Here is a 23,419-nt window from a genome sequence, read left to right on the forward strand (position 1 = left end):
CTACACCATGCGCAGGGGGAGTACGCGCAAGAGATGCAAGTTTGGCCGGCCAATGTCTTGAGTTACGAGCCTTATGTTGTGACTTGAGCAAACAAGGCAGTCCAACTGCACAAGGCGCGAAAGCGTAGTTGGAGTACTCCTGCTAGATCCAGAGATAAGCGACTCCCTCCGTTGGAGTCTTGGAGACGCCGGCCAGATTCGCCGAGATGAAGAAGCGCCCGTCTCATCCTGGTTCAAAGACCGAGCCGACCCACCCTCCATCGTCGGGGATTCGCCTCACTAACACCGCGCCGCCGGCCACTGCAACCTCACGATACCGCCAGAACTTCGGATCACATGGACACGCTCTTCCAATGCATTGATGAGAGATCCGCAGTCTACGACGCTGAGGCGCACAACGGCCCACACGCATCGACAGCTAACATGACTACGACTGAGATCTGCCGCGCAGATCAATGCAAGACATCACAGGATTTAGCCTATCCTGACGTCCTCCATAGCCCTTCAAAGACGTCCAATGGCGGCTCCGGCGAATCTGTGCTTCCGACATCCACGAGCAACGGCAGCCTTGGCAACCCTTCGCCGGGACACATCGATGAACTTTGTTTTCTGTACCGAGGCACGAACCGCCACGGGCTAGCAGACGTCAACAATGGCACGGCATGTGGCGCGGGGGAAGTTGCTTCATCTCTCGCAGTGGACATGGCTGGAAACTAAAACAAAACGACGCCTGCGTCCTTAGCATGCCCGACAGCTCCACCTTCAAGACCCTTTGATGGTCCACGCGCGACATCCAGGCTATCCCTGAACACCAAACTATACGTGGCAAAATGTCAACAACACTCCCTTCTGAGCCCGTTTCGCCGAAAGCTACTCCGCTGCCTCCGCTCCCAGCTGAGGATCCGCTCACGCCTCAACAATGGAAGACGCTACTTGCTATCACGGATGCGGTCATCCCAGCAATCAAGCCCATCTCCACGGCGAGGACGCAGACTGAACTCGCCGCAACCGACACCGACTACTCGACTGCAGTCAGCAAGCTGAGGGCTCTAGCGCCCGGAAACGACCCTGATGCGGAGACGGCGGTGAAGGAGTATCTCGACGACTATGCGAGTCAGGATCCGGCGTTTCGAGCGGAGCTGCAGCGCGTCTTCGCCATGTACATGCCGCAGAACCAGAGAAAGGACTTGTGCATGGTGTTGAATGTCCTCAACACGCGGGCGGGGTCACTGGCTTTGACGGGCTATCTCACGCCAATCAGCGAGCAACCCGCTCATGTAAGGGAGTCGATTATCCAGGGCTGGGCTACCGCGCGGTTGGGACCGCTTCGCCAACTGCGCCGCTCGTTGGTGATTATCACTAAGCAGGCTTGGATCAAGACGTCGCCTTCGCTGAGACGCGTAATAGGTGCTCCACGTGTGCCTGTTGGTATGAGACCTGGGAAGGGATTTGACTACGAGTTCATTCAGATACCTCCAGGTGACGAGCCTGAGATTATTGAGACAGATGTGGTAGTTGTGGGTAGTGGATGTGGTGCTGGCGTGACGGCGAAGAACCTCGCTGAAGCCGGCCATCGTGTGTTGATAGTAGAAAAGGCATATCACTGGACGCCAGACCACTTCCCCATGGCCGAACTAGACGGCTGGCACCACCTCTTCATGAGCGGATCCTTCCTGACATCCGATGACAGTTCAGTGAGTGTGGTAGCAGGCCAGTCCCTCGGCGGCGGAGGAACAGTAAACTGGTCTGCCTCCCTCCAAACCCAAGGCTACGTCCGCCGCGAATGGGCAGCCCGCGGCCTCCCCTTCTTCACATCCGCCCAATTCCAAGAATCGCTCGATCGCGTCTGTGACCGGATGGGCGTCTCAGACAAAAACATCAAGCAAAACCGCAACAACGAGATCCTGCTCGAAGGCGCCCGCAAACTCGGCTGGAACGCTGCGCCTGTGCCTCAAAACACCGGCGGCCAGCAACACTACTGCGGCTACTGCAACTTCGGCTGCGGCTCCTGCGAAAAGCAAGGTCCGGTTGTATCTTTCCTCCCAGACGCCGCCCGCGCAGGAGCGAAATTCATCGAAGGCTTCCACGCTGAGAAAGTCATCTTCTCGAATAAAAGTGGCAAGCGTGTCGCAACCGGCGTGCTCGGCACCTGGACCTCACGCGACGCCCAAGGCGGCGTCTCCAGCACGCCCCTAACCACGCGCCGCGTCCTTCTAAAAGCCAAACGCGTCGTCGTCTCCGGCGGCACAATGCAATCCCCGCTCCTCCTCCTCCGCTCCGGCCTCACAAACCCTCAAATCGGACGAAACCTCTACCTGCACCCCGTCACCTTCCTCGGCGCCTACCACGCCGAAGAGATCAAACCATGGGAAGGCGGCATCCTCACGTCCGTCGTCTCCGAGTTCGAAAACATGGACAACGCAGGCCACGGCGTCAAGCTCGAAGCTACGAACATGGTTCCCTCGGCGTGTCTGATGTGGGTGGACTGGAAGTCTGCGATGCAGTATAAGATTGATGCTGCGAAGCTGAAACACATGGTTGGGTATATTAGCATTGCGCGGGATAGGGATACGGGGCGTGTGTATCCGGATCCGGTGGATGGACGGTGCAGGTTCTCGTATCAGACGAGTAACTATGATAAGAGACATGTGCTCGAGGGCGTTATTGCGCTGGCGAAGATACAGTACGTGGAAGGTGCGAGTGAAATTTTCACGGTTATACCCAACATGCGGCCGTTTATCCGCGACCCGGCGGTATCGTCTGGAGATGGCATCAACGACCCTGCGTTTGTGGCTTGGCTCGATGAGATTCGGCATAAGGGGCTGCCGTCGCCCGAGACTGTGTATGTGTCTGCGCATCAGATGGGTACTTGTCGGATGAGTGCAAAGGAGAGAGATGGTGTTGTGGATCCCAAGGGCAAGGTCTGGGGCACTGAGGGCCTCTACGTTGCGGATGCGAGTGTGTTTCCTAGTGCGAGTGGGGTTAATCCCATGGTCACGAATATGGCGATTAGTGATTATATTAGTCGGGGGATTATGGCTGGGTTGGAGGTCAGGGAGTCGGCGAGGTTGTAGGGGGTGAGGAGAATGGGGTGGAGAATATGTGTATGAGGTTTTAGGGTTTAGCGGTAATGATAATGATGTCTTGAAGGGTTTGCTGCTTTGCTGCTTCGATGGTCTACGTGGTGTAGCTAACAATGGCTCATCAACGCGATTTAGTTATGCCTGGACCCAACAGCATCGTCGAGAGAGTCGTATGCAAACGTGTTTCAACAGGCGAGCTTCGGAGTTAGGCTTGTTGCATACAAACGATGGACAAAAGATCTAGATAGCGATGATTTCCACCACCTCCCCTCCACCCATGCTACAAGTCTCCCCCTTGCTACCCATCCATCCCACATCACCACTCCATCCCCCAAAACCCCCTTACATCCCTCAGCGCCCTAAAAACCGCAAAATGATCCTCTTCCTCCATAACAAACAACAACTGCATCCCTCTCCTCCGCATCTCCTGATGGCTCGCCCAATCCGCACACCGTGCCAACCTCTCAAAGAGTTGTCGGAGCATCTGGGAGTCGGCGACGCATACGACCTCTCGGCCATTCATGTCCCCTCGACCATCTGTGTCCCCTCGTTCCTCGGGGTCTTCGAGAAGATCAGGCTTGCCCAGGATATGCAGATCCTGCACAATAGCTTCAAGCTTAGGCAACAGGTCATCCAGTTGGCTGGCGGTGATACGTTTCTCCCAGTCGAGTTCAAGCGCGCGCATCATGAAATGGTTCAGCAGGGTGCTGTACACTTTCGTCGTATACTCCGACGGACAATCGATGCGTGTGCGTTCAACAACGTGGCAAGCTTGGTAGTAACAAAACTCCTTATAGAGACCACGCGCAACAACACCATCCGGTATCTCCCGTCCACTCCCCCCAAACCAAGTCTCAGCATCGATCTCCAGCTCCCGCACTTTCTGCATGGGTACACGACCCAGTACCAGTTCGTGCATCATGCTTCCCAAGGACCACATATCGGATTCGGGGCCGTGGCGAGAGTCTGCTTCGGGGGGTTGGAAGGACGGTGTACCTATGTGGCCTCGTGGGATTTCTGGTGAAGGGTTACAGGACGCAGCGCCGAAGTCTGCGATCTTGGGTAGGGAGAAACGCTCGCCTTCTCGCGCCGCGGTGAGGAGGATGTTGGCGGGTTTGATATCGCCATGTACGATGCCGCGGCTGTGCAGGAACGCAAGACCACAAGCGACATGCTTGAACACATGCCAAAGGAATAGTTCGGGGATGGGACCATCCAAGGTGTCCAGGTAATCCAGTAAGTCGCCTCTGGGACAGTATTCGAAAATCAGTTGTAGACGAGAAGGATGCGGTGGACTCAGGACACTGTTGTAGTATCGGATGATGTTGCCGTGGCGGCCTAGGTTTTGTAGGATAGTTGCTTCTGGTAGAGGAGCGGCGGGATTTGGGAGGGTCAGAGTCTTTACGGCGACGAGGATGCCGGCTGAGGTGTCGAAGCAGAGATCTACGAGGCCGTTTCCACCGGAGCCTATGCGTTTGACGAGCTCATACTGGGTCCAAATTGGTTCCGTGGGGACTGCGCTGCTTTTGATGATGCGTAGTTTGGTGAGCGCATTTTTGATGCCGAAGGTGCTTGCACGTTTCTTGAGTCGTGACGTGCTGTCTTGAGCCTGCGGGGCGTCTGTTGCTTGCACAAGGGTCTGGTCGGAATTCTCAGGTTGCTTGGGGCTGCGCGCTGCCCTTCGCAAGTCGTGCAGAGTGCGGCGCCTGCCGAGGGGACGCTGGCTGCCTTGCTTCATGAAGCCCATAATGCCAGCTACTTGGGCTGAGGTCAAAGCGGGAGGAAAAGTGGCTGCTGTAATTCAGTGGTAGCGAACGGAGTGTGGGTTGGAAGCGAACCATAGGGGGCACAACTGGTCATTCAGGGTCATTTGAGTGACTGCTTCTGTCGCCGCTCAAGTTGCATTTCACTCACAGTTTTGAGAGCTCGTGAATATCCATGTGAATGCGTGCAACTATGGAGAACAAAAAATCAAGTTGTAGACCTATCAGAAGGTTGCAGTAGCAATGTTCCATCTTCACCAGTGTAGCATGCGGTCGTGTGCCAGCCGTATCGCGATACAGGATTTAGCTTGGTATTACTCACACGTTTCTTCGTTTGAACAGCAAAGGAAGGGGCTCGAGGTGGAGCGTGAAGCAGTCGGCTTGGTGATCGATGAAGTACTGGCACAGAGCTTCCTGGCCAGGAGCAAATGACATGGTAAACCGTCGAGAGATCATGGCAAGGACCATGCGCAACTGTAACACAGCCAAGGGCTTGCCTGCACAGTTGTACGCGCCGTGTCCAAATGGTACGAATGCGTCTCTGCGAAGGATGAGGTCGGGACGCGAGTACCAGCGTTCGGGAATGAACTCGTTTGGTCGAACGAACGCGCGGGAATCTGAAAGGTCAGCTCAAGCTGCAACAAGGGGGAGAGAGCACTACCTCGATGTAGCGCGTACGTCGGCGTTGTGACATTCATATGGCCTGGTATGTGTCGGCCGGCGATGACTGCGCCTTCTGCGGGTGTTACGCGCTGAAGACCGGAGGGGACGGGCGGATGCAATCTCAACGCTTCGTTGATGATGCCGGCCAAGCAAGGTTTGTTCATCAGATCATCGTCGTTAGGGAAAAGAGAACGTAAGTCTGACAACTCATAGTGGAGCTTCGCCTGGTACCCAGGATGGCGGCACAGTAGATAGCAAATGATCGACATTGTGATGGCGTTTGTATCAGCGCCAGCAACGATAGCCAACTTGGCCTCTCTAAGAGTGTTGCCGTTGGAGTTTGCAGATTGCGGCAAGTATGTGTATATGTCCGACATCGAGACGGTTTTCTTCGCACATGAGCATCAATATTATGAGTCAACCGGAGCTTGGCTGACTTACCTTACTGCGGGCCTTCAATGCTTCATCATACCAACGTTCCCAGGGCTTCTGCTTCCTCGTGGACATGTGCAGGTTTTTAGCGAGGTGGAGCAGAGGCATGTTCAGCAAGGCGAAGCCGAGTACTTTCTGCTTGCTGAGGAACTCTGTCACGATCGGACTTCGTTGCTTCGTGCTCTGTGTATTGAAGGACTGACCAAATGTTAAGTCCGATATGACATCAAAGAATAGGTCTAAGAAGGCACTGCTGGCGTCGATCGGGTTTCGTGATGCTGCATGACTCGCAAATATACTGACAGTGATTCGATAGTGTCTTATGAGTCGTGGCACATATCCCCGTAGTGCTACAGCTGTTAGCTGTGATAGTCTAACATTCCATCATGCTAGCTGGCGACGTTGATCCTATAAAACTGGAAGTGGCAGGACAGACGGAGGTGTATGCTCGACTCTGACTGCTTAGCAGCAAACAAAAACGACGATCACTGACCTGGACTATGGAAAGCTCTGTCCCAGTACCGACGCTGTTCCTTATGGAGGTTCGGATCGCGGATGAATTGGAGGCTATGAAATGGATGGGTCTGATCGTAGAATTCGCCTTTCAGGATCTTGCTCCTCGGTCCATGTACGTCCGCTATCGCATCAGGATGGCAGATCGAGATCTCGCGTGGCCCTAGACCAGGTCAACGACGCACTCGTCTAAATGCTCTCCAAACCTACTTATTCGCACAAAGTCGCCATATCGATCATGCAAGCTGCGCATCTTGACGTATAAGTCGAGATCAGGGACGTTTTGCTTGATGATCCACAGGCTAGTGATTCGTGCAGCTATAGGTCCTGGAAATGATCTGAGAGGGTGAAACAATAGTCGATACACAGTCATGGAGCTGAGAAGGCCGCTGACGAAGGACGCGGTCATGACGCCCATGGAAGCGAAAGAAGAGATCCAGGAGGCATTCCCGATAATAGTAAATGCTATGACTGTAGCGGCGAAGAGGACGCATGATGAGATGAGGATGTTGGCTGCATGGCGGTCCCATTCGCGATGCCTGGCGAAGACAGTAGCGTGGAGCACGACGCCCGCAGCGAATGTAATAGCGAATCTCATGTTTAATATTCTGACATAAGAGTGATTGATGATGGGGGAAGGGAGATCATTGTTTGAAAGTCATCCAATACGGCGGGTGGCAGCAGATATGTGTTGCTGCCAGGCAGTCCCGGCCCATGCGGTCGGCATTTTCGGTCATTCCTTCTCACTTCCATTGAGGTGCTGCGTGGTGCCTTATCGATTCACCAGGGGCGTGAGATGATGGGAAAGAGACGAAAGAGATGATAGAAAGCGCTACGTGATGAGGTAGAAGAGATGGTAGTCGCAGACGCGTCACTGGAGACGCCATGCCGCCGGCACAACTCCGGCAATGCTCATTGGCTGACACGCGTCGCCGGCGCGATCTATCTCGTGAACAACGCGATGCCGCCTGCATCGCCCTTCGGTTCCGAAACCTGAACACCCATACCAGCCTTCGCATAAAATCTTCTATTCATTTCTCCACACAATACACTAGCCACAACCTCGTCGCCTTCCTTCTGCGCCTCGCGAACACCCCACGTGGCCAACAGCTTCCCAACACCTTTACCTTGGTAGTCTGGGTGTACACCACAGACGTGCAAGTCCCAACACTCAGTGCGATGGCCAGTCCAGTACTTTTCAGAGTTTGCGACAGCGGTGTCGAGGAAGGAAGTGCGCGTAGGATCAGCCGCGCGATTGGGGAAGAGCGCTAGAGACATGGAGTGGTATGTCTTCACGACCGACGCGATGAGATTACCTGCGAACAGAGAGGTCAGATAGGGCCAGCTGCGCGCTCATAGGCTATGCGGAATACTTTGATGGACATACGTGGATCTGTTCGCCCCAAACCCATGCCCTCTCCGCCTTTTCCTAGCCTCCTCCAGTCTGCGGCACCAACGACCTTCTCATCGTCTGTCACAACCAGGAATCGATGTCGCCAGTCCCAAAACCGTTCTCGGATACCGCGCAGCAAGAACCAGTATACGTCGTCTGGGTAGTCCTTGCGGTGTGGATGCATGAGCTCGCCGATGATCTCATCGTCAAAAAATGCCGCCGCCCATACTGTCGCTATCGAAGAAAGATCTGAGAATCTTGCAGGCCGAAGCTTAAAGTCGTTTGTGCTCGACTCCGTTGCCATCGTGCGTATGAGATTGGTCGCGCAAACGACTGGCTCTTTTGCGACACTCCCCAAGATGTCCAGGTAATCAACCAACCGTCAAGTATTGTGATACGGTATTATGCTCATGGCCTACGTGTGCCGAGCAGACGGGGCTGCAGATACGCGCCCCGGGCGTACTTTAACAGTTGTGAGAGGCCCCACATTCGGGCTACACCCATGCCGCTACGCGTGCGGAGTATGCATACATCATACCCCAGAGACCAGGATTTGTTCCTTAGAGCATGCCAGAACACCGAAAAGAGCGACAAACCTTTGGCCTCCGCTACTAATTCTTTCTCGTCGTTTGTCGATGCTCACAAGGGCTGCAACAACGCTTCAGCAACACGTGATGCCGTCCGACCACCCGATGTGGTTCACGCGCCCTTCGCGAGACCGAGATACATGTATAAATATGTGTGTGTCAGTTGCTGACGCTGATCTGGTATCCAAAAGCGCAATCGTCTCATCGCTAATATGAACCTGTTGGCGCCATGGTCAATCACGCTGACTGACGAAGAAGGTCGTCTCAATGTTCAGCCGCATATCCTACGAATTCATGACGAAGCTTGCTCGCCGTCAGCGCCATTGCGCAGCCAGTTCCCACTCCCCAACGAGGTTCTCGACGTTGTACTGGACCATGTTGTTTGCAACAACAACGAAAGCTACAACGACGTGCTGAGCTTCCTCTTGACCTGTAAAGGATGCAACGAACCGGGGTTTAAGAAGTATCTCTATCGCACTGTGTGCTTTGCGCCAGATCTAAAGAGCATCGCCATACTCAAAGGCATCGCTGACGATCCTGCTCGAGCGAAACTCGTAAGGGCTATAGTGTACAAAGATGCGGCGCCACGACGACTAGAAGCTGCAGAATTCGAGAGGGCAGGCCTAAGCTATCGTGACCGCGAGTTCCACCGCCCTTGTCAACACGACCGGATGACGGATCCTTATCTTTGGTCTACGTGGTTGGAAGATAACAGCGTAGGTTGGTTGGACAAGTTCATCAACTTGGAAACAGTTTGCTATCGGCCAACCCGCAGCATGCTTCCACTTTCCGTGGACAGAGCGTACACGAAGCATACACCACTCAGGGAGACTAACAACTTGCGTCTCACGGATCAGGCCCCCTATCAAGAGCTGTACGGAATTAATACAGGCAACATTGTTCTCCCTTCATTTAGCCTCGCTCAAAATTATCCGCTACGGTACACCTGCGCGAAATCTCAAAGCAGACACTCCATGAACATCTTCTACGCGTTGCTTAGACACATAGATCACCGCCCGGGCCAGCGCCTTTGGAACGCCACCATCAACTTCAACACACTTGGCTTCGTCGGTTTTCCGACCGGAGACATGGTACTCTCTCATCTCACTACACTGGAATACATATTTGACAGTGGCGACAAGTCTGATGCGTATAGCAGCGAGTCGTTGAAGATAAGGCTGGCCCAGGACACATACATTATGCCCAATACTCTGCGCTGTCCAAATTTACGGCATCTGGTTTTTTCAGGAAGATCGCTAGCAGAGAACAACGCGCTTCACATGTCCGCGCCTCAGATAGGGCTAGTGTCGGGATCGTCTCAGCTTCTTTGTCCGATCTGGACCTCCAGTCTCGACACGTTGCGCCTCGTCAATGTGAAGTTGAACCGGATCGCAGTCCAGAAGTTACTTCGACTATCAATCAGACTTCGGTTAGAGAATGTTGTCTTTCTTGAGAATTCATTGGATGTCTTCACAGAAACCTTGGAGAATCGTCTCCTGTCAACCGAAGTGGGCGGTCTTATCGTCGTTGCAAATACGATTATAGGTGGGTGTGACAAGGTCTGGGTCGTCGGTAGTGAGATGGAGGCTGCAGCGACTGTCCGGGAATATTCTCAGTACGTCCGCGACTCGTCGGCTTTGGAAAACATACCCTACGTTCCGTCAAAAGATCTAAAGTGATATATGCTGCTTAGGGGGCCTTCGCCGCTGCGACTCGACAATATGTGGACGACATCGAAGAGTCTGGCGCTGAGGAATGATTCATGGTGAGAGCCATGCAGCCGTCTATGGAAGCATGTCGGCAGTTCCACGACTCTCGACCAAGTAGTCTAGAAGGGACTCACAGAACCACATTTCTTCTATCCATCCACCCTTACAGCAAACAAATCCATTGCACATTCACTTATAAAGCGCCGGAACTATTCTTACACTTATCCCGCTCAGGTTCACTACACTCAGACCCACAGTAACAGCGATGCCACCCATAATACTACGAACCCCAGACAACAGTACCTCGACGACCCATCTATCAACCCCTTCAACACTTACCCCCTCCAACAATACCTCCACATCTACTTCAACCTTCCCTTCAACAGCTACTCCCAACTCCTTAGCCGCTAACCACCTCCTCGCCAGCTTATTCATCAACCCCAACCCCAATCCGCACGACCAGCCAGAGCCCGCCATGCCTGATCTAGAACGCGGTTTCTCCTCGCACGGGAATGATGGACGTGGACGTCGGTATACTGGGATGTACAGGCAGGGCGAATGGGTGAACACGACCATCGCGGTACTTTTAGTTGTGAGCGGTGTGTGTTTTGCGTTGTCTATACTTTATGGTACTGGTGTGTTGTGAGTGGTTGTTGGAAGGGGAGGGGGGCTTGGAGATCGCGGTATGGGGCCGGGGGCGGTGTGTTTCCCAAATCCATCCGATCAAATACTACAGAAGTAGCTCGCAGCGCCACATGCCTTTTATTCACACTATATTTCAGCCAAACAGTGCATTGCTCATTCACTGTCAAAGCGCCCGGCCGCTCTATAGAATCGTGTCACTTATTCACTATATCCCCTGTGCCACCCATAATATTACGAGCTCCAAATAATAGTACGCAACAGCGGAATCAAACAACCATTCGACAGTTGCTCGCGAAATAACAACCGACACCGACGCCATGCCCGACTTATTCATCCGCCCCAACACATACGACCAGCAAGAGCGCAATGCGATTGATCTAGAACGCGGTCTCCCTCCAGAAAGAGATGATATGCGGCAGGATATCAGAATCCACAGCGTGGACGAAATGTCGAACATGGAAATCGCGGTAGTATTGGTCGCAGGCGTTGTATGTTGTGTACTATCTGGACTGTATCTATCTAGCGTATTGTGAGTGGTTTTTGGATAAAGAGGGGGGATTTGAGATGCGCGACGTGGGGAACTTCGTGTATGATAGTTTAGAACTAGATGTACTAAAGCATGCAGATAGATAGTTCAACTCTTGTTAATGAGTGTCAAAATAAAATATGCTGTACACTTCAATCGTGCATTTGGTACGTTGTACAGAGGACGGGTGGCGAGATGGCAGGATGCAGATTAGTCAGCAGGCCAAGTGGGGTGAAAGCAACATCGCACACGATCACCAGACGTTACCCTTCTGCATCACATCTTCCATCAGAAGCGTGATCAATGACATGTTTTATCCAATATGTACCCATACCAGAATACCAGCCCAGCAAATACGACACTATCCAGGCATCGCATAGCATCATCCACCCCGTCCTTGTAATCTCCAACCTCGTCATCACCTCCACATCCTCACGATTCCGCACCACCTGTATTCATCAACCTCTCACACCTTCTTGCGACCGCTTCCCTTAGGACGCCCTGGCTTCCTCTTCGGGGTAGCTGGCAGTGGCAACGGCAACGAAGTAGCCTTTTGTCGTTTCCTGGTTCTCTTGACACCCTCTGCTTCTTTCTCCGGCGCGTCCACGTATTCCTCATCGTCGTCGATGACAATGGGCCTCTTGCGCGACTGCTTTGGAGATATCTTCTGCGCGACATTGGTACTTGGTACCACCGGTGATGCTGCGGCAGCCTCGCGTGGAGCAGACAGCGACGCGGTCTTCTTAGCGTTGGAGGCACTCGGCTTGGCTTTGGGTGCCGTAGGTGCTGCAGATTGCGCTGCCGTGTATCGCAGGTAGTTTGCGCCGGCTTCGCCGAGGTTGGCTGGGCTACTGCCGACGACGGGGTGGTTTGCTTCTACGGGCGCGGTCGCGGTCGTGTTGCCAGGCGCCTTCGAGGCCTTCACCGGGTTCGCCAGGATGTCTTCAAAGAAGTTGTCGCCTACTCGAGGGATCGAAATATCGAAAGGATGATGCTCTTTGCGCGGCGTATAACTCTTGCGTAGTGCACCGTCGGTGTGGCAAGGCACGGATGTGATCTTGAGTGCGATATAGCATTTGCGGAACTTGGTCTGCTTTTCGCGCTTGATGGCTGCCTTTTCGCGAAGCGTACGACGCAGGTTCTCTGTCAAGTGGTCAGCGTCGTTGCGAGCGTTACTGCCAGTAAGTGAACTTACCTGTCCCCGTTGATGTCAAGGTATCAGACACGAGCCTCTCATTCTCCTCCTCTACGCACGCGTCGCAGTAGAACAGTAGCATCTTCGCCTTATTCTTCTCATTGCCGTTAATCTCGTGCCATCCATGCTCGACACAGTAGCAATTCGGTGCGCATCGCTCGTCGGGCGTGAGTGTAGTTATGAGGTGGCCGCATTCGAGGAGGTGCTCGTAAGACATGGATGCATTGCGGCAGGAATTCTGTTCTCGCAGTCCTAAGATGCGTGGGTAGGTGACTTTCTCGTGTATGGCGTCGACCTTCTGCTTGGAGTCGGTCTTTTGCTTGGTGGATGGCGACGGCGCGGCTGCTTGTCCCGGGAGCGACCACCGAGTGTTGAGCATGTTGCCGAATTGTCTGGCGACAGACGACGACATGAGTGCTAACGAAGAGAACACTTTGGGATACAAGGTGATGTAGGCGGCAAGCGCGATTTGGATTGTGCGGTAGGTGGGTGACCGGTAGCTTGGACTGTAGGTCAGGCGAGGTCGAGTGAGTCGAAAGAGAAGAGTCGGTCTCGCGACAATAGGATTGAATAGTTAGAATTCACCGCCAAGAAGTGAGGGTGAGTTGGGTGTGAGTTCTTGAATTGGTGATACTCACGCAGCCGTAGTTAGTGAAGGGCCGGCCGCGCACAATAGCAACTGCGCAGTCTTCGCCTCGCCATGATTTCAGACTGCGCAATGTATACGCAGCGAATACTGAGCGTATCATAGCGTCTTCGGACGATTTCGTGATGTGGTGTTCACATGGTGGTATAGTATATAGCCATACCACTCGATTCTTGGCAAAGGTATCGTGAAGCTAGGGTAGGTGCGACTACCTAGGGTGCTAGGTAATGACCTCGGGAGTGGCTGAGAGATGACGTAAGCTTGTTACTTCTGCTTTTACACTGATTGCGGGTTGTACCTGCTTGCTTTGCGACGTGACAAGCATGCGTTGCGCAAGATGACCGATACTCGCAGCAAGTGAACGCCTATAGAACTTTATATTGTTTCAGCAATATCCAGGTGTATCAGCACTAGAGACGAATAATTCGAGTGTGTCAGCACTAGAGACCAATAACTCGAAGAGTCAGAGAGAATGGTAAGGTGTTCCTAGTAGCAAAGAACACAGCCACGCTCATTGGCCGCCTGAATGGTTGCCTAAACGGTCAACACCGCGTGGACGAAATGTCATAAGCATCGACACCAACATCAACGTTCACACGTCTACACGTCTTCCCTCTTTGATTTCACCTTGAACAATTCACTTCGCAATGATGCCAGTCTCCCTCGAGCTAAGAACAGATACCGCGCATCCCGACACTCTCACATCATCGTCAAAAAGTCCAGATCTCGACCCAGAAATCGCCGCTGGCAATTCACCCCATTTCCTCATCACCATCAACGATCCCCAAACCCTCTCAGTTTTCGGCACCACGCTAGCCACCGGCGACGCCAATGTTCCCATCCTTCAGCCGCAGCTTTCACGCAAGTCCGCCGACGACCACTTCCTACTTCCCAGCACTGCGATCAAAGCGCTGCGCATCTGGATCTCCCCCTATATCTACAGCAACGATGTTCTTGAACTAGTCAAACACGATCATGAGAATGATGAGATCCCCTACCTATTGATGGAATCCATCGTCGAAAGCTGGCGCGAAGCGTTCCGCTGCATTCCAGAGCGGCATTGTATCGAACACGTCGAATTTGATGTGCGTTATGAAGAAGTACACAATATACAGAAGGTTGCGCAACTGCTGCAGGCTGTTGCGACAGCGATGTATATGAAGGCAAGACGGACGGTGGGAAGGGATCTAGTGTTTACCGTTACGGGTTGTGAAAATGCGAAGAGAAGGAGGTTGTTGGAATGTGGACTGCCGGGTAGGAAAGAGGGACTTGGGGCTCCGGTAGCCAAGGGGGATACGACGGTAGCGGATGCACTGCACCTTCAATGAATGTAGTCATTGTATGTCGAGGATACAACAACACCCTCAAATAGTTGTAATCTCACATGCACTTTCACGACTCCCGCAACACACACGAGATACACGATGACTGAATCCGGCCATGAAATAGTGGAAGGGATGAGAAAGACGTCCCTTGCACTTTGACCCCTCTACTATATGTCCCTGCACATCATGTCTTCACAATCCCATCACTGCAGCCTACCATTTCACTCACACCCAAACGCAAATTGCTCCCGCCCGCGACCTTTTCAACCAACCCATACCGCACTCCACCATGGCGCTCACCAAGCCGCCGGCTCGAAACCACTGCGACGACCCGTCCACCCCTCTCCATACTCTCGATTGCGAACACATCATCAAGCCGCCGTCCTCGCCTTCCACGCCGGTATGCTTCCCTGCCCCAAAGTCGCCATGCTCATCAAACTGCACCCGTAGTATCTATACCATAAAACCCCAACTCCCACTCTCTTGGCTCAAGCGACAAGAGAACCTACACGCCCACCCATTCATCTGCCCCGTGTGCATCGAAGACCGCATACGCAGCCAATACTCGCGATACCTCGAGGACCATCAGAAGAACCGATCGGCCTCGCAGAAGGTGATGGACGATGTAGAGACGAATGTGCAGCTTTGGACGTATGAAGCAGTGTTGGAAGCCGTGGCGAAGGGCGGTAGGGTCTGTGAAGCAGAAGATAAAGCAGGTATCTTCCGCATCAAGTACCTTGAAGGGTTCAAGGCTTTGGGACAAAGAAGAGACGCAATGAATGGGGTCTGGGACATGAGAAATGGATGTGCACAAGAGATTGGAGTTGAGGAGCAGGATAGAGCCACGCCCGATGAAGATGCAGAGATGGACGACTTAGTTGAGCAACTTTCAGAAGCAAAAATTGCAATTGCGCAAGACAGCGCAGTTGATGATCTCGCGGAAGGTGTGTCAGGATTGTAGATGTGGTTATATCCCTTGGTGTTGCTTGCTGGGTCGCCTTCCTCTGTCGGCCCACCTGCCCGCCCCGGACTGGGGCAAAAAGATGAGCAAAAAAAACATCAAAATACATACAACAGCGGGGATTCGCTAGTGGTCACCCACCTAACTACTAATCCGCCGGTACAATGCTTGTATATGGCTGAGCGGACGGGAAGCCTAATTCTCATTGTCCTATGGTCGTATGTGAAGGAGTGGGTGATTTCAACATTTATAGACGCGACAATTGCCAAGCGAGCGAAACCGTGGGAAATTGAAGCGTCCGCAGTGCCGTCCTCCAAGAAAGCAGTCGATGGCGTGTATGACAGTTCAGATGGTAGTGTAGTGATGTACTAATCGTATTCTTGTGGCGATTGTGTCATGATAGTCGATATGGGAAGAAGATAAGAGGAGAGATGAGATAGATGAATACAACATTCAAAGCGCAGCGCAGTACTTGACATCTTCTGCGCCTAGTTCTCCGGCACTACTGCGCTCATCTCCATGCGTCATCCATCTTTCCTTACAGCTCCTTCTTCAAGAAGTGCTCAGGCCTGTGATCCGTCTCGTAATCTACATGCACATACGCCCTCTCCACATCAGGCAGACTCTCCAGCTTAATCTGAAGTTCCTCGGCTACGTCATGTGTAGCACGCAAAGTAGCTTCGGGGTCCATGACGATATCGACTTCGACGATGAGGCGGGGTCCGCTGTGGTAGGCGCGTACGGTGTCGATTTGGAGGATGGTGGGGGAGTGTGTCATTGCTGCGAGAACAATTAGTAGGATGAAGGAAATAGTCGGAGTGGGATGATATCTTACAGATATAAGTGATATGTTGCAGCATAGCAGTATCAGCCGTAACACCAATCAGGAGTTGGAACTCCGAGTACGCCGTCCTGGACCAGAGGAAGATGATCAAAACAGAGAGTATCATCGCGCCCATGGGGTCCAACCACCACTTCAACTTTGATCCACCGACGCTGGTCAGGACACCGAATCCGTTGATGAAGAGATCGTTCCTGTGGTCCTCCCACAAAATGCGGACTTGGCTGTACTTATTGCGTAGAGCCCAACAGTACAGGAACAGACTGAACTTCGTCGCGAACGCAATGCTGACGGCGATGACAGACGGAAGGAAGAAGTCGTTCGTCTCAGGACCGTTGTGTTCGGCGACAGTGCGGATAGATTCCACGATGATGACCACCGAAACGGTAATCATAAGCGCGCAGAAAGACAGATTTCCCGCTGTTTCAATCCTCGCCTTCCCGGAGGGGAACTTCCTCGCGTCCACCCTCGCAACAGCGCGATTACACATAATCAGCGTAAGATTGCTCAAGGGATCAAACAGCGAATCCGCCATAGTCGTAAACAGCGACAGCGACCTCGAAGACACCGCCGCATAAAGCTGCAACACAGCCAGTATAATATTCGCAGCAAAACTCCCAATAACCGCAATCTTATACTTGAGATGGTTCGCCGTATCCTCATCCTTCGCCGCGGCCCTATGCTCCGCCACAGGCTTCAACAACCTCTCTATGTTCTCATTTTGGGCAGAGTAAAACTCCTCTAGCTTCTTTGCTGACGTCGCGGCCTTGTTGAGGGTGATGGGACCGCAGCCGTCGCGTTTGCGGCTGGTGTTGGCGCGGATGAGGGCGAGTTCGGATTCGGGTTTTATGGCGGAGGAGAGGGAGTAGGGGTCGTTGTCGGGGGTGTAGGACGGGGGTGATTGCGATTCTAGGTCTGAGACGTCGGGGTGGTGGCGGACGTGGCGGGCTATGGGGTCGTGGGACGGTGTTGGGGCGGTGGTTTCGATGGCGGTGCTGCTGGCGTCGTTCTTGCGCGGAGTTGAAGCGTCGGCATGGCTGTGGGTATGTTGCGCGCTGGGGCTGTTGTTGCTGCTGCTGGCGCTGAGGTGCGCGTGGTGGGGACTTGATGTGCGTTCTATGCGGTCCGGGTGCGTGTGGAACGGGTGCGGTTTCATGGATATGGCGCGGTGCAGATCGGGTTCTGACATTGTCGCGGTGGTTTATGGCTTTCGCACACTGGTGTGGGAGGGTGCAGATGGATGCTGAAGCAATTGCGCGCTCCTTTCACGGATGCCAGTAATGGCGGCGGTGAAATAGGTCCGGTGAAGCAAGCCAGCCAAGCGCCATAGTCGCGATCGACCGCTTGTGGCCAAGCTTCCAGCGTACACGTGGGGGAGATGCGCGGCGTGGTGATAGGTGAACTTTGTTTAATCGTCCCGACTCCTTTGTTTGCGAACTTGCCTCTCAAAGCATTGTGGTATCCTGACAGACCACGCCTCTACAAACCCAACTTCCAGGGACCATCTATCATCTGTCACCATGCACCTGTACCACGGTACCAAGTGCTACCGCCTACCAAGCATGCCTCCATAATCTAGCGCGCGGAGTCTATCGCGCCCAGCCCGCACATGCAGCAGCATTCCAAGACAAGATCTCAAGGTGTCTAATCGATAAGACCCGCACCCATTTCGTCATCGGCGCCCCGCCACATGGGGACTCACCTCGGCTGGCCTGCCACGTTGGACACGACCACGTGCGTCACGTTTCTCACTTGCACACTCAACATCTACGGATGGATCGTGAACCCTGCATATACCTCACCAGCTCACACAGCATATCAGCACGACTTGCGCATCCTCACCGATGAGCATACAGGTCGGTTAAGCAATTGGTGTTGCTGCCAAGATGGTCAAGAAATTGTGTCTGCTGTGGGCTTGATGGTGAGGTGTAGATTGTGCTCTGTTGCGGTTGTGATGGTCTCGGTGAGTCGCGTGATGGAGATTGTTGACATATCTTCATGTCTCGAATTTCCATCTCAATCGACCAGCCGTAGCATTGCAGTACAAGTAGTTGTTCCAAGTGACCACTCCGACCATCACGCACCCTCTTAGCCTAAACACGCCCTCCCACCCCAAAAAGGTGGAGTAACTCACCTCACCTCGTAACGTCCCCCTATATGTCCTCTGTTAAGCCCATCACACATCACCTCAACAACGCTCTCACGCACTCCCTCTCTGCATTCGGCAAACAGCGACGTACGTGTTCAAGTCTATATCTAACTACATCCAACGTGCGTACATGCATGCATGCGATCAACATCGCATCTCCACTAGCTATTTAGCCACCACCAGAATCCGGGGTATCATAATGCTCACCCCCTGGTCTATAACAAAGTGTGAAGGGAACTTGGGAAGATGTCTAACCATGTATGCGGTACTTGGAGATGGAACGGTGAGGGGGTAAAGAGCTGGGTAAGAGAGATGAGGGGGAGGAAGGATGTATGTGGAAAGGAAGAGAGATATCGACATGTGAAATTGTGGAAGGAGATTGACACATGCAGAGCCGCCTCATCATTCCAGCCCAAAGCTGTCAGCCAGCCTCACTCCCCTCCAACCCAGTAATATAAAGATCATCAAGATCAACAAACACGAACACCGCGGCTTCGGCATCGCAATTCCAGAAGCCCTTTCCACATACACACACACAGCTACTGCCGATCTATTTCCAACCCGCTATCCGCGTTAATCATCCTTTTCTCCCGCTTTCCCGAGACGCGCGCGGAAGCACGAATTTACCATGTGAATATACACGAGACGGAGGACAAGGATATTTCAGGATCCATGTCGCGTCTACGGGTGCCGGTGCCGGCTGTTGTATATTACTGCTGCAGCTTGTACTACGGCTGTAGACAACGTGCAGTCTCCGTATGCCGGGAATCGAGGGGCATGGAGGGGAGATAGTCGGGTGGGTATGCGATCGACTGGGCCGCTCTCGCCCGGTGTCGGTGGATGGAGTCGTCCTCGACATTTGTGTATCCGATCTGCGTTCCAGTGCTGCGTACAGCCTCAAACATTGTGCGTGTAGTGTATTTTGCGATACAGGAGCGTCACGTCAACGCTCCTCAACGTTTCCATTAGTTCCCATGCATCCAACACGCGCCCTGCGCCCCAGAATCCTGCGCCGCGCCACCAAACTCATATTCATTCCCTAGGCCAAACGGTGTCTCTAGCATATCCGGTAGGTTTGTATCCCACATCATGTCGTCCCAGAAGTTGTTCAGGATAGTCGGGTCGTTGCTGGCGCTGGCCCAGGTAGGTGTTGCGGGGTTGTAGTGGTGACCGAAGGAAGAGGGATGCTGCTGTTGGGGTTGTGGCATCGATGGGTGCTGTGGTGTGTAGGCGGCGGCGTGGGTGTTGAGCATGGGAGGTGCGGTCGAGGTACCGGGGATGGCAAAGTGGGTGTGCGTTTGGCTGTGGGGATGAGGCTGTTGTGGGTGGTATTGCTGGGGGTGCGGGATGTGTGGCATAGTTGGCTGGGTTTGATGTGATAGTGTAGAGACGTTTGTTTTGTACGCTGCGTAGAGGCGAGTGACTGCATCTCCACTTCTTTTCGCTGCGATACTCCAGTCTTTGACTGTTTCGAAGAATGTGAGTGCTGTTTCGATACTGGTCTTCCATTTTTCGACTTCTTCTGGTATGCTCGTGTCGCTGAAGAGGGAGACGAGTGGGACCATGCACGCTTGGAAACAGAACCATACAGCGTTCCAACCTGAGATGAGATCAGGCATGCATTCTTGACTGATCTCTTCGATGGTCTTGGAGGCGATGAGTCGGCATTTGCCTACTGCGACCTTTTCGTCTGCGCTCAGGGCGACCCATGGGGAGCGTCGGAGTGCGGCAGTGAGCAAAATGGGGCGGTGGAGGATGATGCGGATGTTCTGAAACCTCCACTTCATGACCAAGCGCGTTCGTCGGAGAAACTCCGGACACGGCTCATCGGGGTTCGAAAGGATTGATGGTAGCTCTTCATGCCACTTTACAACCTGCGCGTCGTAACTAGCTGTCTCTGCAGAGGAAAGCAGTGGCGACTCAACGAGCCGATCCTGTATCCTCGTAGCGATCTGACAGAATGCTGAGGCGTGCACTAAAGGAAGGATTTTGAGCTGCTCGATGTACTGAGGGCTATTGGGTGGTGGAATACACTGAGGCTATCGTGACGTCAGTATTGCGCTTTGAAACATGCATCAGTAAGTCTTACAGCGTTCACAGCCGTACCCGGTCTCAAAACAGTAATTGACGGCCCCATCCTTCCCAGCGAAGGCCGCCCAGTCGTAGTCGAAGCCCACGAATCCAGACAGAACAGACTCCACCAGATGCGCCGGCGCATCTCAGGAGATATCGAGTCTTCCTCACCCGGCGCCATAAACTGTCTACTCGCGTCGCTCCGCTCTGAGTACTCGCGATGTAGACCAAGTGCAGTAGCCATGCGAAGCGTACCACCCATCAGCGAATGCGCTTCGTTCGGGCGGTTGAGATAGTGCATGTAGTATCCGCTCATGATAGCCAGAGCCTGGAGGACTTCCAGATTGCCGCTTCCGAACGACTCCAGAGACAAATGCCGCCGAGATCGGTTGAAGTAGACATAGTGAGCTTCGTTGTCTGCAGCTAAGGAGGCAAGCGATCCCAGCGCGAAGACCATGTTGAGTAGTGCAAGCCATGCTGAGTCCTTGCGGTTACCGTATAAGAATGTAGACCAAAACTTGCGCTCATCAATCATAGGACAAAAAGGATGTACGCGGTCGAAGTAGCTCTCAATCAGTTCTTGGCCATGCTGAGGAGGCGGTAGAGCATCAGGTCTGTTATCTGCTAGCTCTGGTGGCGGTGAGCCTGCACGGCTTGGTAGCGCAGTCTCCTGGCTGTTATGTGCGATTAGTGAACGTGCCTGAGGCGCGCATCGCACGATAACCTTTAGTGCGGCTGTGATTGACGAGATGCCAACGTAAGAAGACAGGCGGTCGACCGACATTGATAGCCCGTTCACATCGTCGGAGATGCCTTGGACACGGAGTTGGTGCTTCCGTGCCTCGTCCCAGTAAGGATCTTCAGGCGGCGCCTGCTCGAGCGCTTCCAAGCTCTCGGCTCCATCAGATCCAGCTTGGGCGTCGGATAAGGCTTGCGAATCGGCCGCCGATGGTGATGTCGTTGGGTGGTTCGCTGAGGATGACAGAGCCAGTTCTAGCAATTCTTCCCGCGGAAGATTAGCGAGCGATTCCAGGTTCTTGACTCCGTACAACTTTGTCAAGATGGTCTTGTACTGTTCGATGTTGTTGGAAAGCTTGTCGACTAGTCTACCAAACTGATTAGCGCCAAATTTGTCCTGGCAGTGTTCTAGAATGCTCACTTTCTGCTGGGCACAACTCGCTGTGCAGGCTTCGAATAGCCACATGCCTCAGGGTGCTGATACCATTGGCATTGTCCGCAAGGTTGTGAACCGTCACACCGAATCTTGCGTCTCCTGCACTCGACACATGCGTTGCTGGTGGAAATCCGTCGTGAGCCAGGCGGTCGTGATGGTTTTCCCGCGCTGTCGCTGTCTATCCCGGGCGAGCGCATACCCACGGACGACTGGAAGGTATGGAACATGTTGCGATGACCTCGGTGGTACGTCGGCTGGCCACGCACTCGACAACCACGAGCTGAAAGAGAAAGAAGTTCAGACCAGAGTTGTCAGACGGCCCTGCAGGACGCTCGATGAAATATGTCGTGACAGGCCAGTCTGGAGGGAGGCGAAAAACCAAGACGATGGTCCAAAGTACCAGTGGTACGTCCCAGGACCAATATAACAAGACGCGGAACTAAAACGTCGACGAACCGGGATCTGATATATCAGAGACGCTCGGTAGTGCAGTTTGAGCTGAACGCATACCATCTGCAGCCTGGATAAAAAAACGAGAAAGTGCACAGAGGCAAAAACGTAAACGTAGGTGCGTCTGGCTTCCAGGCATGTGCCGTCATAATCCTGCAGAAAGCTTGTGTGTATGAAGTCGGCGCGCGGAAGCTAGTCGCAAGTCGCAGTAGCAGGGCCGGAGCGACAAAACAGCCTTCCAGAGTGGACTATTCAAGAGAGTATAATCCCCGCATTATAGCCCACAGCACCCTGGTGATGCATGCAGCAGGGCTGACTGGTGGAGTTTGGCAAGATGAGGAGAAAAAAATGAGTGCAGGCGACCGTTGAGACGGGCGGACGGGAAGGGATTGCGTCTTGCCTTGCTTCCAGGGCTTGCGAGGGGGGAGGGGAGGGGGTGAGCCAAGCGAGATTGGTGTCGAGAGATGGGAGCGTGCCGCTGCCGACGGCTTCGAAATGCGTTCCAGAAGAGATCGCGCATGTCAGTTGCCTTTCTCGTCCGACAGGACATGAAGCAACCCTTTTTTCCCACCTGGCCGCCTGCGGCAGCACTACTGCACGTCGTTTCAGCGAGTGCGGATCCTTCCCGCCACGATCAAGCAGCGCGTACTCTCGATCGCATGTCCGCGGATGAGAAAGGATGGCGGGTCTACGTTAGAGAACGTGTACATGTGTGTGTGGGTCTCTGGGGAGAGCGCGTGGTGGTGCGCTGCGAACCTAAATTCCAGACCCAAACGTCGAACACCATGTTTCGGGTACTGCTCACCCGATCTATGAAGGCCGGTCATTACAGGCAAGCCGCGTTACAGGCGAGAGAACGAAGAGGGTCTGCGCGTATTCGCTACCACGGCCTTCTGCCGGCATATTCAGTATCCAAAATAAAAGTCCACATACCAGCGTCCGGGTCGCGATCCTTCCTGGACCGAGAGCACAGCGCAGTTGCTGCGAACCGGCTTTGCGTGATGCATGCGGCTAGGATGCATACTGTCTGCATCCTCTACCCCATGCAGCAGTATTCTGACCACTACTAAGAGAGCGCTGAAGGGAAGCATCACCGGCTATTTGCAAGGCTTCGTAGGTACTGGGTATGTATGCTCTACCAGTACCATAAACACAAACACACAGAAAGAGAGAGAGGTCGTCCACCACCTTCCCACCACCCCTTCGCTCCTTCCCAAGCCTCTCGACTCACAAACTGCACCACCATCGCTGCGAACTTTGGGAACCGGCTTTGCGTGACAGCATGCGGCTA

The 23,419-nt window shown here is 53.5% G+C and overlaps 7 protein-coding genes across 7 annotated transcripts; 2 read left to right on the forward strand and 5 right to left on the reverse strand.

Annotated features, from left to right (window-relative positions):
* Positions 1–830: 830 nt before the first annotated feature.
* On the forward strand, positions 831–3,074 carry J4E88_008585 (uncharacterized protein; the record flags this gene model as incomplete). The annotated part of the gene is made up of 1 exon (XM_049402195.1): positions 831–3,074. The coding sequence occupies one exon, from the start codon at positions 831–833 to the stop codon at positions 3,072–3,074; it is 2,244 nt and encodes a 747-aa protein (XP_049251866.1).
* Positions 3,075–3,399: 325 nt separating this feature from the next.
* Positions 3,400–4,943, reverse strand: J4E88_008586 (uncharacterized protein; the record flags this gene model as incomplete). Its single annotated transcript, XM_049402196.1, has 2 exons — positions 3,400–4,874; positions 4,937–4,943. 2 exons carry the CDS (start codon positions 4,941–4,943, stop codon positions 3,400–3,402), a joined length of 1,482 nt encoding a protein of 493 aa, XP_049251867.1.
* Positions 4,944–7,396: 2,453 nt separating this feature from the next.
* J4E88_008587 (uncharacterized protein) lies at positions 7,397–8,151 on the reverse strand (the record flags this gene model as incomplete). Its single annotated transcript, XM_049402197.1, has 2 exons — positions 7,397–7,722; positions 7,842–8,151. 2 exons carry the CDS (start codon positions 8,149–8,151, stop codon positions 7,397–7,399), a joined length of 636 nt encoding a protein of 211 aa, XP_049251868.1.
* Positions 8,152–11,780: 3,629 nt separating this feature from the next.
* On the reverse strand, positions 11,781–12,921 carry J4E88_008588 (uncharacterized protein; the record flags this gene model as incomplete). The annotated part of the gene is made up of 2 exons (XM_049402198.1): positions 11,781–12,457; positions 12,510–12,921. The coding sequence occupies 2 exons, from the start codon at positions 12,919–12,921 to the stop codon at positions 11,781–11,783; spliced, it is 1,089 nt and encodes a 362-aa protein (XP_049251869.1).
* Positions 12,922–13,805: 884 nt separating this feature from the next.
* On the forward strand, positions 13,806–15,441 carry J4E88_008589 (uncharacterized protein; the record flags this gene model as incomplete). Its single annotated transcript, XM_049402199.1, has 2 exons — positions 13,806–14,308; positions 14,931–15,441. 2 exons carry the CDS (start codon positions 13,806–13,808, stop codon positions 15,439–15,441), a joined length of 1,014 nt encoding a protein of 337 aa, XP_049251870.1.
* Positions 15,442–15,979: 538 nt separating this feature from the next.
* J4E88_008590 (uncharacterized protein) lies at positions 15,980–17,471 on the reverse strand (the record flags this gene model as incomplete). The annotated part of the gene is made up of 2 exons (XM_049402200.1): positions 15,980–16,221; positions 16,277–17,471. 2 exons carry the CDS (start codon positions 17,469–17,471, stop codon positions 15,980–15,982), a joined length of 1,437 nt encoding a protein of 478 aa, XP_049251871.1.
* A 1,925-nt stretch (positions 17,472–19,396) lies between these two features.
* J4E88_008591 (uncharacterized protein) lies at positions 19,397–21,708 on the reverse strand (the record flags this gene model as incomplete). Its single annotated transcript, XM_049402201.1, has 2 exons — positions 19,397–20,470; positions 20,521–21,708. The coding sequence occupies 2 exons, from the start codon at positions 21,706–21,708 to the stop codon at positions 19,397–19,399; spliced, it is 2,262 nt and encodes a 753-aa protein (XP_049251872.1).
* Between the last annotated feature and the right edge of the window lie 1,711 nt (positions 21,709–23,419).

Source organism: Alternaria novae-zelandiae, assembly GCF_023758075.1.
Source record: "Alternaria novae-zelandiae strain BMP 2774 chromosome Unknown scaffold_20, whole genome shotgun sequence".
Taxonomy (NCBI): domain Eukaryota; kingdom Fungi; phylum Ascomycota; class Dothideomycetes; order Pleosporales; family Pleosporaceae; genus Alternaria; species Alternaria novae-zelandiae.